The sequence below is a fragment of the Uloborus diversus genome, chromosome 8, assembly GCF_026930045.1.
Source record: "Uloborus diversus isolate 005 chromosome 8, Udiv.v.3.1, whole genome shotgun sequence".
Classification (NCBI taxonomy): domain Eukaryota; kingdom Metazoa; phylum Arthropoda; class Arachnida; order Araneae; family Uloboridae; genus Uloborus; species Uloborus diversus.
Window position 1 is genome coordinate 102737495 of NC_072738.1, and position 20250 is coordinate 102757744.

Consider the following 20250-nt stretch of genomic DNA (forward strand, 5'->3'; position numbering starts at 1 on the left):
AGGGGAGAAACTCCCCCGACCCCCTATCTAATTGACAATAAATTTACGTTTCACGGTTCATGTTGTATATATCTAGTATGACTCCATTACAAGCCAGAAAGTTGTCCCTGTAATTATTCATACGTTTGAAAAAAAAAAAAAAAAAAAGGTGTAGCAAAATTCAGGGTACCCAAAACTTGTTTACTCAAGGTCCACGTTTTAAAATTTGGGAAGGCATAAGGCGGGTCAACAATCCAACATTTCAGTTCAAATGGTATTTGTTAGCGCTACACCCCCCCCCCCCCCCCCCGTGAATTTGACTGGAAATTAAACACTCTAAAAATTGTTTAAAGTGAAATACAACGTAAATAAAGCACAAATATTGGAGTAGATACAGCATATAGCTATTTCAAGGCTACAATGGAGCCTCTTTATCAGTGCAAAGAGCTCACCAACACAACCAAAAGTTGCGAGAGAACTGACAGGAACCAAGTGGACACCTGTATTTATACCAAAGAGGGCCAACCAATAAGGATACAGGAACAAGACATCAAACAACCAATCAGCGAACAGCATGTACACTCCGGGCTCAAAAAAGGGGGAGAGACAACCAATCAGAAGCCAGGAGACAAAAAGAGTGCGAGACACCGAAGAAGCAGGAAAGGCAATTATAGAAATTGCTTCCAAATATCATGAAAAAATGGAGTGCTGGAAAAATCATTGACAAGAGAATGAGAATTTTTCCAAATATAGTAAGCTTCCCAGAAATAGAGGTCATAAACCGAAGAACATTTACAAATAATCTTTGCAGATGAAAAATTAAAACAGTGACCAGAAGTTCAACAATGCTGAGCAATGGAAGAACGAACAAGTTCTTTATGTTTAACATAGTTTTCGTGCTCTTTCAGACGGTGCTTGAGAGCACGTTTAGTCTGTCCAACATAACCAAGTCCACACTTGCAGGAGATGCTGTAAATATCCCAGTTGCTGTGGCAATCAATGGGGTTCTTTAAGTTTGTAAATTTTATCTTATTAACTGGAGAAAAAGCTGTATCAAAACCAAATTTCTTCAAAATCTTTGCAACTTGATGACTAACTTTCGGATAATAAGGCAAAACAATAGTATACAAAACATTGGAAGCAGAAACCTTTTCAGAATGAGAGGGCTTAATTAACTTATTATAAATTGAATCAATGATGCTAGGAGAATAACCACGATTGAAAGCCACTGCTTTAAGATAAGAAAGCTCAGCATTTATAGAATTGGAGGAAGAACAAATGTTCAAAGCACGAAACACAAAAGCCTTGAATGAGGCCAACTTTTGGTATGGAGGATGAGAAGAACATTTGTGAGGAGGTAGTGTAACAGCAAAAGGCTTACGAAACACCTAAGTCATAAAATCATCATTACTTTTAGTAATAAAGACGTCCAAAAATGAAAGAGAACTATCAGTTTCCATTTCAATAGTGAATTGGATACAAGGATCGATAGAATTTAGAGTAGAAAGTAAAAGTTCATTATCAACCTGGTTTTGGCCAAGCAAAACAAAGCAATCGTCAACGTAACGAACATAGAACAGAAACGTTATGGTTTCAAAAAGTTTAGTCTCAAAATAGTGCATATAAATGTCACTTAAAATAGGACTCAAAGGATTACCCATTGCTAAACCTTCAGACATGCGAAAGTAAGTACCATTGAACACAAAAGTAGTCTGCTCAAGACAAACACGAGTAAGTGAAACAAGTTCATCAATCTCAAAGCTCATAAAGCTCTCAAAGCTCAAAGCTCAACCAAAGGTTCATAAAATCTTTGGTTCATAAACCCGACATTCCTCTTAGGCCTATTGTTTCAGACATTGGTACTGCTTCATATAAACTAGCTAAGTATTTAGTTTTCATCTTTTCTTCTCTTTTGGTTAGCAACTCTTTTACTGTCAGAAATTCAGTTCATTTTGTTCAGAAGTTACGTTATTTTAAGCCTCATGGTTTAACGATGGCTTCTATTGACGTGAAATCACTTTTCACTAATGTACCGGTTATTTGGGCATTGGATTGTCTTAAACTGAGACTCCAAGAGCATCATTTTTCTAGTTTTGAGATTGCTGAACTTGTTTCACTTACTCGTGTTTGTCTTGAGCAGACTACTTTTGTGTTCAATGGTACTTACTTTCGCATGTCTGAAGGTTTAGCAATGGGTAATCCTTTGAGTTCTATTTTAAGTGACATTTATATGCACTATTTTGAGACTACACTTTTTGAAACCATAAGGTTTCCGTTCTATGTTCGTTACTTTGACGATTGCTTTGTTTTGCTTGGCCAAAACCAGGTTGATAATGAACTTTTACTTTCTACTCTAAATTCTATCGATCCTTGCATCCAATTCACTATTGAAATGGAAACTGATAGTTCTCTTTCATTTTTGGACGTCTTTATTACTAAAAGTAATGATGATTTTATGACTTCGGTGTTTCGTAAGCATTTTGCTGTTACACTACCTCCTCACAAATGTTCTTCTCATCCTCCAAACCAAAAGTTGATCTCATTCAAGGCTTTTGTGTTTTGTGCTTTGAACATTTGTTCTTCCTCCAATTCTTTAAATGCTGAGCTTTCTTATGCTCTGAGCAGTGAGTGGCTTTCGATCGTGGTTATTCTCCTAGCATCATTGATTCAATTTATAATAAGATAATTAAGCCCTCTCATTCTGAAAAGGTTTCTGCTTCCAATGCTTCGTATACTATTGTTTTGCCTTATTATCCGAAAGTTAGTCATCAAGTTGCAAAGATTTTGAAGAAATTTGATTTTGATACAGCTTTTTCTCCAGTTAATAAGATAAAATTTACAAACTTAAAGGACCTCATTGATTGCCATAGCAACTGGGGTATTTATAGCATCTCCTGCAAGTGTGGACTTGGTTATGTTGGACAGACTAAACATGCTCTCGAGCACCGTCTGAAAGAGCACGAAAACTATGTTAAACATTAAGAACTTGCTCACTCTTCCATCGCTCAGCATTGTTGGACTTCTGGTCACTGTTTTGATTTTTCATCTGCAAAGATTATTTGTAAATGTTCTTCGGTTTATGACCTCGATTTCTGGGAAGCTTACTATATTTGGAAAAATTCTCATTCTCTTGTCAATGATTTTTCCAGCACTCCATTTTTTCATGATATTTGGAAGCAATTTCTATAATTGCCTTTCCTGTTTCTTCGGTGTCTCGCACTCTTTTTGTCTCCTGGCTTCTGATTGGTTGTCTCTCCCCCTTCTTTGAGCCCGGAGTGTACATGCTGTTCGCTGATTGGTTGTTTGATGTCTTGTTCCTGTATCCTTATTGGTTGGCCCTCTTTGGTATAAAATACAGGTGTGCACTTGGTTTCTCTCAGTTCTCTTGCAACTTTTGGTTGTGTTGGTGAGCTCTTTGCACTGATGAAGAGGCTGCATTGTAGCCTTGAAATAGCTATATGCTGTATCTACTCCAATATTTGTGCTTTATTTACGTTGTATTTCACTTTAATCATATTGTAGCACAAAGTTTATATGATAATTTTCATATAACTCTAAAAATTGTTATGTTTAACCCAATTCGAAAGCGAGAAAATTTGGGGGGGGGGGGGGGAATTTGCACCATTGAGCTTGGGGGGGATGGGCACCCTTGTAGTCACGGCTTCACTTGATACCTGGACCGATTATTATGAAAATTGCTATATAATATATATGTATTTTTCCACGGAGAAGGTGCATAATATGCTCATTGAAGCCACTCGCCACCAGGTGGCACTGCAGAGTAGCAACTTCTGCCCCATTCAACCGATTGTCCTGAAAATCAGTATAATGATGTATTTTTTTGTTGGCGTAGCAACGTGCTTCGGGTACAGCTAGTGGGTTTATAAAATCACTTTTGAGACTCTTTTAATTCATTGTGTGTACTAGTTATTTTATTAATAGAACAGGGTTGCCACGCACCTGGAAAATATGGAAAACCTGGAATTGTCAGGGAAAATGAAACGACTAAAATGGTCATGGAATTGTCAGGGAAAGTCACAAATTATTGAAATTTCTGGAAATGTCAGGGAATCTCAATTTTTGCATCTGATGGGTGAAACTTGCATTAAAATGTGTAAGTGCGGTAAATGTCACATTCCAGATAAGCGAATTTTCCTGATAGTTGAGAGGAAGAAAAATTCAAGCTCATTTTTAAGTACTAAATGTAATGAGGCTACAAAAAAATAAATAAAAAAAATAAATAATTTTTTTAAAAAAATCTTTACATAAATTATGAAACTCTGATTTATATCATTACATTTTATTTTGCTTCCTTTCAAAAAAAAAATCAAGCCATGCATTACTAGTATTTTTCGCAAAGTACGTGTGATCGTACTAGCATTTTAATAACCTTCATTCTCCTTTTTTTTCATGAAATAAATGATCAAAAAAAAAAAAAAAAAATGAAGCCTTAAAAATTTAGCTTTTATAGGTTAAAACTTGTTTTTTTTTGGAAACATGCCAACATTTTGAAAGTGACTTTGCCGAAAATTGCTTAGTGTGTTTGAGATTTCTCAGTCCATATGCATCCTTCAAGTTTTTCCATCATTTCAATGGTTGAAAGTTATTTTAATTAATTCTGGATTAGAAAGTCTTTATATATTTATTTTTGCAAACTTTAACTATTATTGAGTTTGGCACTCTTGGCTTCCTTAAGAGGTTTTCCGCTTCCAGCTCAGTCACTCCTCTTCCAGGCTGATAAGTGCTAATAAGCACGAAACTGCAGTCCTTGGCTGGAATTGACTGAGCTGGTGGTGTATTTCATGTATTATTGAGTTAATAAGCAATTACATATTTTTTTTTTTTTTTTTTTTTGTAAAAATACTAACTTGTAAAAAATGAGCATTTAATTTTTTGGTTTTTCATTTGCTTTTAAAGCTAAGGATTTGTAAAAAAATCTTTTGAAAACAAAAATTAAAGTCCATTTTGAAGTGTAGTGCAATAATTTTCTATATTCTTATGTATTAAGAATATAAACTTTAAATTGAATCATCATTGCAGAGAATATTTATAGCATATATTGTTATTTTTGAAACAGAATGAACTATGATTTTTATAGATCCTTGCTTACCAAAGAAAGATTTTACGATTTTATCACAATGCGGATAATTTTTTCCCATGTTTATGTTACAGTCGAGAATAGTGGCAATGTTGATGTTTTGGAAACATCCATCGTGGTTTTTGTTAAAACATTGATGTTTTAATTTAGAACGTCTTTTTTTTTAAACATCAGTGTTTTTTAAAAATATGTGATACCACTTGTTGAGAGTGTAGTATCAACAAGGGCATGTTGGTAAAAAATTTGAAAGAAAAGTCTTGCAGCATTATGGATTGACGGAATGCTGTTATTCATGCTGCAAGGAGGGAGGGAGACTTAAATCAAATGAGATTTCTTCTAATATGTTCAGTTATGCTCCCTAATGGTCCCTAGTACATATTATTATGCAATAGGAAAAAGTTGCAAAGTAAGAAAAAGAGTTTAAAAAAAAGTGCTAAGAAAAAGTTTTGAGTAATAAAATGTTTGTACTGAAAGAGAAACAAACTTTTGCAGAACATAATTGCAGAGATTTAAAAATAAAAGTATTAATTGAAAATATCTGGTCTTTCAAAGCATTTGTAGTTAAATTTCAAGTTTGTCTTAACTTAACCCAGATATTGATAACAATTATCGATAATATTTTACAGCATTTTTTGCTTAATAAATTAGGTTTATTTACAGTAAAAATTATATTGTATTGATATTAAATAACATAAGTTGACATTCATTATCCTGGAATTTTTCCTAAAATGACTGGAAAACCTGGAAATGTCAGGGAATTTCATTCTTGAAATTCTGTGGCAACCCTGATAGAAGAAAAAGTAATTGTGAGTGTTTTTTTGTCTTTATGGCTCAGTAGCAAAAAAAAAAAAAAAAAACTTTGAAATCAAGTTAGTAATTGCTTTGACCCCTAAAGAGGAAGAAAGTGAAGAGTTCCAAGCTCAAGTTTTATACTCTGCTCACAATGAAATGAAAAAACACCCTGCTTTAGGCAACTTATTGTTTTTGTGTACTCTGCAAAAAATAATCTGATGTTTACTGACTGTAGCAATTTTTTAGCTGTTTATTTCAGTGAAATTAAACAAAAATAAGTAAGAAATAACAACATCAAAAAGCACAAATTACAGATTACTGCAGACACGTGTTTCGGCGTTACAAGGAAACTTTATCAATGCAAAAAGTAATGAGCTTATAGTACTGTTGTAAGAGTTAGAGCTTTGTTGGGGTTGAGATAGGAGAGTTTGTTCAGTAAGTAATCCCTTGAAATGTGCATCGACAATTAAATTATTGATGATTTTATGAAATACAAGCCGAAAAAAAAAAAAAAAAACATACATAAAGTTACAATAGGACCCCCACCCCCCTTTTCACTTTATTCTTTACCAAGTTAACTTGTTTGAGGCATGCTACTTTTCTAGAAAAAAATGTAAACTACCACTTTTTTACCTAATTTTCACCATCTCAGAAAGTAAGATTTCTTCATTCGACACTTTTCGAGCAAATATTTACGTAGTAGTATTTTTTGCATTAAAAAAATCAGCAGATAATCTGTGATATGACTGTTTAGTTTTCTTTTTTTTCTTTTCTTTCTTTATTTTTTGTAGAAGTAAAAAAAATTAGAGTACATAATTGGTTGCATTTCATCTTTTAATAAACTTTCATCATATTGAAAAACTCATATAATAAAATTCTGATCATGTTTTTTTGTTTCATTCATATTTTTTTTGCAGTATCTTTTATAAAAGTTCCCAAAGTGATAGGTACATGATGAAGAACGCACATATAAAGGTTGGGGCAGTGTGTGCATCTTTATGGCCAGTCGATCAACTGTGGTACAGAGCACAAATCCTTTCTATCTCATCTCTAGAGTTTGTTAAGGTTAGTTCTTAATTTTTCAAGCAATTGTTGACAAATGTATGTACAGACTTATTTACAACCTATTTCTGAAAATTTAAATTTTGTTGCCAAGGTTCAGGTTGTATACAAATAAATATATGCTTTTGTATACTTTGCCTTTTGATGTTAAAGCACATAAATGCGTGAAATGAAATGATGGAGAGGGGGTCTCAGTAGAGCCAAACACTGCAACCAGAGATTTATTGTACTAAACCCCGAACAGATGTCCTAAAACAGACCAGTAGCCAAAGCAAAGATTAGCAGGCATTTAATGGGAATATCATAGATCTTCCAAGATTCAATCAAGTGGCAGCCAAGGTGTTCAAACCTGTAGGCAGAAAAGATATCCCAATCACACAAGATGTGTGCAGCAGTTTCCTCATGAAAGCCACAGCCTCTACAATGTTGGATATAATTTGAGGTTAATGGCCTACAGCTAAGCTGAAAATTAGGCAACTCATTTCCAACTAAAAATTTGAGGTAGTGGTCTGCCCGAAGAAAATAAAACATGAATCATTCTTTACACTGAAAAACATTTATTTGACACATATTGAAAAATGATTACAACACAATGATTTGTTCCCCGAAGAAAAATTAAAAAAAAAAGGGATCTTACAATAAGTCCATGCATGGATCAAAAGTCCTATTGATGTTCCATGGTGACGCCTCACCGGTCGTTGGACGGCATGGCAATTCCCACGAATTGCAGGCAGGTCAGTTCATACCGTGCGAGCAACAATTCACCACATCAGAGAAAAAGCACACCAAGGATGGACACGATCTTCTTTCACAGGAGAACAAATAACCCACATCAGGGAAAACTATAACTTTTCACTTTGGTAGACGTCATCACAACACGCGCTTTCCAAACTTAAGACATCAGCAGTGCTTTTTCAAGAAAGACCAGACCTCACCCAAGAGGCCAGTAGCAAAAATTTATGATGACATTTGACGAACACGTTCACAAGACACAGACAACACGAGACGAGACGAGTAGAAGAAAAGTAGCGAAGCGAAGCGAAGGCGAAGCGATCGAGCTACGGCCGGTCTGCGTATTTATAGCCAGATTCGGCCTTTCCCGAAACAATGTGACGTTACATAATTTGCATATTGCCAGAACAACACAACCCGGAGAAAACACAGCTTGCAGGTTGCACAATTCTTATTTAATTTGGCATTCAGCACTTAACACCTCAACATGATTTCATCACGTCATCGACACGTGCTCTTTCGGAAATTTACCGACATCTGCCGAATGACGGCAACCAATCATAGCGTGCCACATGTTTTTCCGAACACTTCCGATTCAAAGCTCGGACATTTGAGTGTCGGTGGCAGGTGGATGGGATTCTCCGCGCAAGGTTTTCTCTCGGAATGGCAAAAGGTAAGTCACAAAATGATTTTTCTTTTAAACAATATTGGTGAAATCCTTCAAGAACCAAAAATAAAGGCATTTAGCCCAACAAGTTCCCCCCTCTTGAAGGAATTTCATCAAAAACCACATTATATACATTAAAAACATTTAACTACATTCATATTATATGTACAAAAGATACATTTGAAAAACAGTTCAAAAATTTGATACGCCCCCCTCATTTAATCCCAATTAAATATAATTTTACAAAGTTTATTTAAACAATTCTTAGACAGGGGTTTAGTGAAAATATCCGCGATGTTTATATTTGTCCTCACATATTTAATCAAAAAATCTTTTGCTCAATTAAATTTCTTAAAAAATGGTACCTTACATCAATGTGTTTTATACGGGAATTCTCAATGGGAGACTTAGAAAAATCAATTGTTGCAGTGTTATCACAATAAATAATTGTATCTCTAAGCTGGAGGTTTTCAATATTTAATTCACTTATTTCTGTGATTATCCTCTTCAGCCAGACCATTTCTTTTGCAGTTTCACCAAGTGAAATATACTCTGCTTCCATTGTGGATAACGCAACACATTTATGTTTAAATGTCCTCCAATTAATCGGGACCCGATCAATACACAAAATTGATCCTCCCATTGAGACTCTATCTTCCCGATTAGCTGCGTAATCGGAGTCGGAAAATCCCCGTAGATCTACACTATTGATTGAGCTTAAATTTAGTTTGTATGATATTGTATACTTTAAATACCCCAGCAATCTTAATAGAAAATCCCAATGCTTTCTTCTGGGATTTGCTTGAAATTGGGAAAAAATATTCACCGCATACGAAATGTCAGGTCGGGTCTTTCCCGCTATGTATGCCATACAACCCAACAAATTTCTGTATGGGAGCTTTTCTGCTTCCCTTTTTTCTTCCTCAGTTTTCAGGCAGTCGTCCTTCGACAAAACTGTACCCTTTGAGATTGGGAGGGTTGAATTTGGCACATAGTAGTCAGAGAATAACTCCAAGACCTTCGAAATATAAGAGCTTTGGTGAATAAAAAGATTATTTTTATCTTCTACAAATTCAATCCCCAGGAGCTTTCTGGTTTTCCCCATTTCTTTAATATCATACATACTTTTAATTTCATTAATTACCTTTTTAATTAAATTTTCATTTTTTGCTAGAATTATTATATCATCTACATAAATAAGAAGAAAAGTATTTTTGTCTCTATGATATACACAATTACAACCTTTTAACTTTTGAAAACCAAAACCACGAAGAACACTGTCTATTTCTAAGAACCAGTTTCTTCCGGACTGGTGTAGTCCATAGAGAGACTTCTTCAATTTACAGACAAAATTAGGGTGGCTTTTACTGACAAAACCCTCTGGTTGTCTCATGTAGATTTGTTCCTCTAAATTAGCATACAGGTAAGCATTTTTTACATCAATTTGTGAGTGACACCATTTTAAAAGACATATAAAAATAGAAAAGAAAACTCTTACAAGTGAAAACTCGATTACTGGACTGAAAACTTCAGAATATGACTCAATTGACTGACGGTCCCCCCTTACAACTAATCTGGCCTTGTATCTTACAATTTCACCCTTGTCATTTACCTTGAGGTCGTAGACCCACCTGTTTCCCAAAATTGGTTTCCCCTCTGGTGGGGGTACAAGGTCCCACACCTCTCTTTGGTTAATGACATCCAATTCAGACTCCATGGCCAGTTTCCAGTTGTCCACCTCGGGGGTAGCCATACATTGCCTATACGAATTCGGTATAAAAATTTCTACCAAACTTGCTTCTTCACTTTCTCCCGAACTTTCACTGTCGTCACAGATTTCCCCTACTGTTGGATTTTTAGATGAAAAGTCAAAAAGTTTTGGTTTATACTCTATTTTATTTTCACTACAATATTTTAGAACCTGTTTTAATGAATTTAATCTTACTTTATTTTTACCGGCAATTGTATAATAAATATCAGTCCTGTCCCCGGTCTTTCTCTTTTTGGCTTCTCTAACCCATTTAATTTTTTCACAGGGAGTTTGCTCAACGCTCTCCTGGATTTCCTGTTCAAGTTGAACTTCACTTATAGGCCTGATAAAGTTAAATTTTCTCTCATTTTTATTTTGGACTTTTAATTCCCCCCATCTTTCATTTTCATTAAACTTTACGTTAATAGTTTCTGTGACTGTTCTGGTTTCAGGGTCCCAGATTCTGTACCCTTTGGTACGTAAGGCGTATCCGACCATGATCCCCTTGGTAGCCCTCATATCTAACTTTTTTAGTTTGGACCTAGGCTGACCTACATAGGCAGTACACCCAAAAATACGTAGGTGCCTCACTGAAGGTTTACGTCCAGAAAACAGCTCAAAAGGGGTCTTGTCCATATTTCCTATTACCGTCCGATTCCTTACATAGTTGAAACAAAGAGCGGCTTCAGCCCAAAACTCATCCCCCAATCCAGAATCTTTGAGCATAGACCTCACACCATTCATTATGGTTAAATTATATCTTTCTACTACCCCGTTCATTTGCGGGGTGTAGGAATTGGTCCGCTCTATCTTTATTCCCTGATTGGTGAGATAGTTTTCAAAATCTTTGTTAACAAATTCTGTTCCATTATCGGAACGGACAGCCAAAATTTTTGAGTTCAGGAATCTTTCAGTCCTTTTTTGAAAATTTACAAAAACATTAAATTCCTCATTTTTTGTTCTTAAAAAGAAAACATATGACTTTCTTGAGAAATCATCTATAATTATAAAAATATATTTCTTTCCCCCCAAGGACTCGGTCTGAAGGGGTCCCATCAGGTCCATGTAGAGCAATTGAAGTGCAGAATTAGTACGCCTTTCTGGCATAGATTTAAACGAGCACTTCCTCATTTTTCCTAATTGACAAGGGTCACAATTGGGTTTCTGCCCCTTCTTAATCTCCAGTCCTTGGACTGCACCAAGTTTACTCGTTTTGGTGATACTTTCCATATTTATATGGCAAAATCTCCTATGCCATTTTTCCATATCAACACTGACCATATTGGCCCCTTCAGACGGGTCCTTGGTCTTAAAAACTTTGGTATAATTAACATTTTCACAATCAATATAAAAATTTGGTTTAACATGATAAAGTTTATTTATTAAATTTGCTGTAAATAATTTAACATTTTCTTGATTAAAAACACAGATCTTTCCGGGCAACCATTTGAGCTTATAGCCCTGTCTGTCTATACAAGAACCAGAAATTAGGTTGCGTCGCAGTGTTGGAGCATAGAAAACGTTATTCAGGGTGATGGTAACTAATTTTCCATCTGATTCAATTTTAAAAATCACTTTCCCAATGCCCTCTACTTGGCTCTTCACATTTCCTACAGCTACCTCCATTTGTGTGTTTTGTACAGGCTCTAGCTCGGCAAATAATGATCTATCTCTACAAAAATGAGATGTGCTGCCGCTATCCAATAGCCATGTATCCTCACATTTTGGGTAGGTAGTGTTTGCAGAAATTTCGTTTTCATTTACCGAACAAAACATTCCTGCCTGAGGGTCTTCTTTGGTTTTGAATTTAAAATTCTTATCCTGTTTTACTTTGTTACGGCTCCAACACTTCGACGCAATATGCCCTTTCTTTTTGCAAATGTAACAAACTTTATTTTTAGCTAGAAATTTACCCCTACCATTTGCCATTCCGGAGTTCCCGGGTTTTGAAAACATTGCCGAATTTTCTATATTAGGCTCTTCGGGCAAATACCTAATCCTACCTTCCTCAGCCAGTAGTTCATCTTTTACTTTCGAGAAAGTAAATCTCTCTCCTTCCCATCTGTAGATGGCTTGAACAATATTGCTGAAATTATGAGGTAAATGCCGTATCAATTGAAAAGTTCTGAGTTTTTCTTCCATAATATATCCATTTTCGACTAATTGGTTAAAAATTCCCCCCAACCTTGCAGCGAATAATCCCACCGTTTCACCTTCTTGCATTTTGCAAGAGAAGTAGGATTCCCACAATGCGGCTACTCTGGCCAAAGATGGGGGTTCAAAATTTGCCTTAAGGACTTTCCAGGCTTCACTAGGATCTTCCAAATTATCAATTAACCTTTTTATGTCTTTTTCCAAGTTTAAATAGATGATGGCTAAGGCTTGGCCACATCTTTTTCTGTCAGCACTAGTTAACTCCCCTTCTGGTTTCTTTTGGGTAATCTCCCATAAATCCCTTTCTATGAGCACCATTTTTATATCTTTGGACCAGGTAGCCCAATTATGGGAGCCCAACTTCTCAACGTTTCTATAATCTTTCTCCATAATAATAAAAAATGATTCAATTTTCTCCGGGCAGGTCAACCACACGACTCTGCTACCACCTGTTGGATATAATTTGAGGTTAATGGCCTACAGCTAAGCTGAAAATTAGGCAACTCATTTCCAACTAAAAATTTGAGGTAGTGGTCTGCCCGAAGAAAATAAAACATGAATCATTCTTTACACTGAAAAACATTTATTTGACACATATTGAAAAATGATTACAACACAATGATTTGTTCCCCGAAGAAAAATTAAAAAAAAAGAGATCTTACAATAAGTCCATGCATGGATCAAAAGTCCTATTGATGTTCCATGGTGACGCCTCACCGGTCGTTGGACGGCATGGCAATTCCCACGAATTGCAGGCAGGTCAGTTCATACCGTGTGAGCAACAATTCACCACATCAGAGAAAAAGCACACCAAGGATGGACACGATCTTCTTTCACAGGAGAACAAATAACCCACATCAGGGAAAACTATAACTTTTCACTTTGGTAGACGTCATCACAACACGCGCTTTCCAAACTTAAGACATCAGCAGTGCTTTTTCAAGAAAGACCAGACCTCACCCAAGAGGCCAGTAGCAAAAATTTATGATGACATTTGACGAACACGTTCACAAGACACAGACAACACGAGACGAGACGAGTAGAAGAAAAGTAGCGAAGCGAAGCGAAGGCGAAGCGATCGAGCTACGGCCGGTCTGCGTATTTATAGCCAGATTCGGCCTTTCCCGAAACAATGTGACGTTACATAATTTGCATATTGCCAGAACAACACAACCCGGAGAAAACACAGCTTGCAGGTTGCACAATTCTTATTTAATTTGGCATTCAGCACTTAACACCTCAACATGATTTCATCACGTCATCGACACGTGCTCTTTCGGAAATTTACCGACATCTGCCGAATGACGGCAACCAATCATAGCGTGCCACATGTTTTTCCGAACACTTCCGATTCAAAGCTCGGACATTTGAGTGTCGGTGGCAGGTGGATGGGATTCTCCGCGCAAGGTTTTCTCTCGGAATGGCAAAAGGTAAGTCACAAAATGATTTTTCTTTTAAACAATATTGGTGAAATCCTTCAAGAACCAAAAATAAAGGCATTTAGCCCAACATACAAATTGGGTCATCAGTGACGCCGATTATAGTAAGATGCCGCTTCAAGGTACAATGACCACTGACCAGTAAGGAGGCGTATAGCCCTCCTGACCAGTGGCGTAGCTAGACCCGACTTTCGGGGGGGGGGGGGTTACTTCTTATATATATATATATATATATATATATATATATATATATATAAATATAATATATATATATAATATATAATATACGAGGGCGAGTCAAATGAAAGTGAGCCAACCTACCCTGCGCAATAATGGCTCAGTCCATCAACCGCGACGCATGCGCGCAGCACACAGGCAACCCTCATTTACAAAAGTGATACGTAAGTGTGAGGATAATAGTTCTTTAATGTTCCCATAATCCGGGTTGAAATCGGTTCGTGACATAATGGACGCTCCAAGAGATGAACAGCGTGGTGTGGTCAGGTTTTTGACTGCTGAAGGTGTTTCCCAACACGAAATTAGTCGCCGTATGGCTGCCGTGTACGGTGAACATTGCATTTCATTGGCCACTGTGAAGCGTTGGTGCAAACGGTTCAAAGAAGGACGTGAAAGTTGCAAAGACGATCCAAGACCGGGCCAAAGCCACCGTGCAATCACCCCCAACACAATTGCACAGGTTGATGAGCTGATTAGACAAGAACGGAGGATAAGCATCGATGAACTGGCAGAGCATGTGAACATCAGTCACGGTTCGGTTCACACCATAATTCATGACCATCTCGGTTATCGGCTCTTGTGTGCTGAATGGATGCCCAAGATTTTGAACGACCGCCAGAAGACAGAGAGGTTCGGCGCTGCCTTGACTCATCTGATCCGGTATCACAATGAGGGTAACGACTTCTTGACTGCAATTGTGACAGGGGACGAATCATGGTGCCACCACTACGAGCCTGAAACACGCCGGCAGAGCTTACAGTGGAAACATTTGAATTCGCCACCTCCAAAGAAAGCAAAGGCCGTCATCTCCGCAGGTAAGGTGCTGTTGACTTTTTTTTTCGATCGTCAGGGGCCATTACTGATCGAATTTGCTAAACCTAGAGAGACTATCAATAGTGCCCGATATTGCGAAACGCTGGATCGCCTGCGTGTCTCTATCAAGAACAAACGACCCGGAAGATTGACGAATGGGGTCATCTTGCTGCATGACAATGCCCGTCCCCACGTCGCTGATGTGGTTAAGACAAAACTGGCGAAGTTCAAGTGGGAAACGCTGCATCATCCGCCCTACAGCCCCGACCTGTCGCCTTGCGACTTTCACATTTTCGGGCAATTGAAAAAACACCTAAAGGGAACCAGATTCGTGTCGGACGATGCCGTGAAGGAGTCAGTTTCAGAATTTTTGAAGCAGCAACCCAAGGAGTTTTATGAGAATGGAATCACGCGACTCGTTAGTCAATGGGACAAATGTTTAAATGCCCATGGTGATTACTTTTAAATAAAGTACTCCTTTTGTCATATATTCGCATTGGCTCACTTTCATTTGACTCGCCCTCGTATATATATATATATATATATATATATATATAATATATATATATATATATATATATATATATATATATATCATTTGACTCGCCCTCGTATATATATATATATATATATATATATATATAATATATATATATATATATATATATATATATATAATCGCTTGGAATTTTTTCCTTTTCTTTTTTTTTTCTTTCTCTTCTCTCTTCTTTTTCTCTTTTTTTTTTGAGACTAACTTTTCGGGGGGGGGGGGGGGAGGGGTTACGCCCCTGCTCCTGACACCGTTTCGGTTCAGACTTAAGAGTTCTTTTGCCCTAATACTAGGGCACCCTCTATTAAGTTCTTTCTCCTGTTGCTGTCCATCAAGGTTACGCCAGTTATGGTACTGTTTCCTACCAAAAATATCAAAAACAGCAGTCCTAATAAGATCTTTCGAAATCTCAATTGCCGGCTCAGGGCCGACAAAAGGGATATCAGAGCCTTTCCGAGCAAGGTAGTTGGCTTTATCGTTTTCTCTCACTCCATAGTGTCCAGATACCCAACAAAGGGTAACCTTGTTCAGCTTTTGAAGATTGCAGAGCAAGTTATAGCAATCCCAAACAATGCGGGATGTCATAACAACCTTATTAAGTGCGTTTAAGGCCGCCTGACTATCTGAGCATATATGAACACAACGGTCTCTATAGCCACGACTCAAGCAAATACCGTGCCAGGATCGCATAAATTTCAGCCTGAAAAACAGAAGTGGATTTGCCCAAAGGACAAGAATACTCGATATCATCACCAGGACAGAGAGTGCAACCTTTACCATAAAATAAGGTAACAACCTTCCAGTCATTCCGAGGGAAAGATAACCTGATATGGTGTGTCAGAACCACACTCGCTAAGTATGTAATGACTTGGCAGGCCAGAAAGAAGATGACCAAGTACATCCTCATCAAAATTTTCCAGGAAAGGTAACAAGAGTAAGCTTTCCATCGCTTTGAACGTTTAAGCCTCTCCATACATAAAAAAGCTTCAGCTTTAATCTGCATATAGAGCGGGCATAAACCTAAAAGTAGTTCCAGCGCAGCAGTAGGCGTTGTCCTAATACAGCCAGTCATGGCTATGCAGACCACCCTCTGCAGCTTGTTGAGCTCATTTCTAGCAATGTCAAGTTTGGTTCTTGACCACCAGACAATGGAGCCATGCATAATGATGGGATAGATGACCATCTTGTAGATCTAATAGATAACTCTGGGACTAAGCCCCCAGGCTCTGCCACTAGTTCTCTTGCAGGACCAAAGGACTTTCGTAGCCTTTGCCAAACAATAGGTGAAGTGTTTCTTCCAATTCATCTTGGAGTCAAAATAGATCCCAAGATACTTGACCTCGTCAGAGCAGCTTAGAGTTTGTCCAAAGAAATTAATATTTTTCACCTGGATTGCTCTTTTACATGTAAAAGCAACCATAGTGGTTTTTAAGAGGATTTACTGCAAGAACCTCAGAATGACACCATCTTTCCATGCACTTTAAACCTTGTGATAAGATTGAGGAGACAGTGTCCAAGAACTTGCTTCTGGCCACAATGACATCATCAGCATAGCCACTGCAAAAAAGGCCAGCAGAAGTAATGCTTTCAAGCAGTGAATGGACAACTAGACACCGAAGGATAGGTGAGAAAGCACCACCCTGTGGACATCCAGCATTTGCGTGAACAGTTAAATCGACATCACTAAGAGAGACATTTACAAACCTATATTGTAACAGATTTTCGATGCAACTAACAAAAGTTACAGCAATACCCTTTCTAGCAAGGACCCCCAAATAGTAGTAACAGGGACTCTATCAAAGGCACCTTCAACATCCAGGAAGACAGCCAGAGCTAACTCCTTCTCCTTAAAATATTTCTCCAAAATGAAGAAGAGACTATATAAGGCAGTTTCTGTAGACCTGCTAGACTGATAAGCATGTTGAGAAAGGGAGAGAGGTGAGACTAATAGGTCTAAAAGACTTAGCCTCATAGTAGTTATCTTTTCTAACTTTTGATATGAAGATAATCTTGGTTTGCCTCCAAGTAGTTGGAACGTACTCGAAAGCAGAGTTAATTGCCCAAAGAAACCTTTCATAAGTGACAATACTTCTAGCGCAGTCCCATTTGCACTTTGTACACCTGTTAACAAATATTGTGACAAAAGTGAGTGGGCCATCAATAACATTTGAACCAGGAAAATGGACCTTTAGCATCTCTGCTATTGTATCACCTCCAGATCCAGTGAAGCTACCATCAGTACGCTTAGTACGCAGTACGCAGAGTATTTAGGTCGCAGTTCCTGTCTTTGGTCATGAATTTTGTTATTCTGGCTATAGCAGGAACATCTTTAACATTATCACAAAAATTCCTCCAGGGAGCATATTTAGCATCCCTGATGGCTTTATTGTAATTAGTGAGGAAGCTTTTATAAGTATCCCAATCACCATTCATCTTAGCTCTGTTGAAGAGCTTTCTGCATTTGCTGCTTAGGTCACTGACCTCTCTAGACCACCAAGAGACTAACCTTGGCGAGTCAGTGACATTAGCCTTGCAGTTCTGGTACTAGGATTGGAGAATGGCATGTTGCTACTGGTCAACAGACAACTACAAATCTAATAATGAATTAAACTTACCAGACAAACCGTGAATTGACGACTTGAGATCCTCCTTAAAGGCCTCCCAGTTGGTGTTCCTGGGATTCCTGAAAGTGAAAGTATGTCTCTTTAGGGGGCGGGGGACCTGTAACAGAGAAAGGGATTAGTCGGTGATCAGATAAAGTTGTTTCATCAGATACCTTCCAATCCGTAACCTGATCAGCGCAAGAATTATTGCAGATTGTACAGAGGTGTGAAAATTATTAGAATAATAGTGAAATTTATAGTAAATCCTTGTTTTTATCAAAGAAATATTACTTTATTTTAAAAATGTTGATATATTTAATATTGAAGAGGCATCCTCATATTTTTAATAAAGATTCAATCTCTCTTGGCATTCTTTTTATAAGTTTTTGGTAATTACTCGTAATTTGTATTTCCTCGTCATGGTACCAAACTTGAATGAGTCCCTCTGTGAGTGTTCTTGTTTGTGAAGTTCTATTTCTTTAATTTTTTCTTTACAATAATTCAGACATTCTCTATTGAGCTTATATTTGGACTGTTTCCATGCTGCGGAAGTGTTTTTACATATTTTTTTGCATTCAAAATTTTTATCACAGATAAAGCTTCAAGATACAGAACTCCATCAATGCATGAATTCTCGCTCGCCTGACAGATTCCGTTGCCTCAATTCTTGCCGAAACACAAAAACGTCGCCAAGCACTGCTTGCTCCTCGCTCGCTCTATTGTATCTTCGTCTCACTGTGCTTCTTTTCACCAAATCATCTCTTCGCCTCACTTTGCTTCTCACCAAAGAAGAGTTGTGAAAAGATGAAGTAATGTTGATAAAAATGGACTCATCCGAAAAGTTTGACGTGACAGCAAAAGATTATTGAAACAAATTCAATCTCTAGAGGAACAAATGGAATGTATGCAAAATCAGATTAATACGTCACCTCCTTCCGGCACCTGCCCTTTCTCAAATAGACCCAAATATTACTACAATTCTTGTCACAATGATGGAGACACAAAACGTACTATTGGACAGGCAAATAAATTCAATAAATGTTATCCAGATCACTTCTACCAATGCTACCGCAAATTCAATCACCATGTTTCGAGGAGATACCATTGACAACGCTAGCAAATGCCTTAAAGAAGTTGACAGTATAGCAACATTGGCACATTGATCCGACGACCTGAAACTCACAATGTTATCTTTCGCCATGCTGGATCTGCGAAAAATTGGCAATTAACTGGAGGCAAAGCCTATAATGATTGGACTGCATGGAAAGTTGCGTTCACTTCGAGATTTAAAAGGCGCATTACAATGCAAGAATTTTTGGCTCACCAGGGCGATCGTAAATTGAAGCATGATGAAAGCTTAGTTGATTATATGTATGCAAAAGATGCTCTTCTCAAAAAAGCTCCTTTCACTATCCTCCAAGCTGATCGTATTTCAGTGATAATTAGGGACAGCACAGAAGAAAAATGGCAGCTTGCATTAGCTACACAAAATTCAAAAACTGTAGAAGAATTAATTGGCTGAGCGGTGCTTGAAGCAACTCAAGGAAAATTTGGAAACTTTGTCAAATTATTCCCATGCTCCTGACGAGCAGCATGGTAAATACAAAATATTACTTGCTGGCCATGTGATCAAAAAGGCCATGCTTTGTTTATGTGCAGTTTACCGCCACTCCAAGGAAATTTACCTAGAACTCAATCACGAAACTTGTCAACTTCCGCTCGAGAATACACGAGCCAAACAAACACTTCTCGGCCTTCTGTACACTTACTGTTCTCAGAAATACTGCACCCAGTAACGCTACCAGCACAAATAATTCAAATTTGCATCACAACAAAAATCGCAATTTGGCAACTGAATTATCTGAACATGCAAATACCAGTGAGGATAACTCTATAAACCATATTACAACTCACACAAACAAAATTAAGAATAGATAAAGCGTAGAGAGAGAGAGAGAGTGTAGCCTTTTTTCTTTTTTTAAATTTCTTGAAAGCAACAATTTTAAGTCCCATGATATACTATTTAAAAGTTAAGTACTGGAAGAAATCGGGTCTCTTTCACTAACAAAAGCACCATACCTGGCAACATTTGTTTCTCGGCTCACAAATCCATCCGAGTTTTGGCACTAATGGCAAGAATACTTTAAGGATTATCAAACTAATCAGTACATTATTAAAGGAAAAGACGGTGGAATTTAAAGACGAAACAAATTTTATTTTCATCCAGATAAATTACAACAAGGTAGTTCTGTACACAAAAGATCAGTGAAGTGGAAGATTTTTATCTTTGGCAGAAAGAACAAATTTGGCAATGTATGAAGATCATTCATGTATGCAAGGAAAGACAGTAAGTGAGACAAATGCTCAGTGAGAG

At 37.3% G+C, this 20250-nt stretch overlaps 1 protein-coding gene across 1 annotated transcript in view; it reads left to right on the top strand.

The window, feature by feature from the left end:
- LOC129228518 (uncharacterized) overlaps positions 1 to 20250 on the top strand; it is a 144686-nt gene that overhangs the window by 75348 nt on the left and 49088 nt on the right. Inside the window, exon 12 of the mRNA XM_054863198.1 lies at positions 6787 to 6934. Within this exon, the coding sequence (XP_054719173.1) occupies positions 6787 to 6934 (148 nt within the window). The remainder of the gene's footprint in view (positions 1 to 6786; positions 6935 to 20250) is intronic.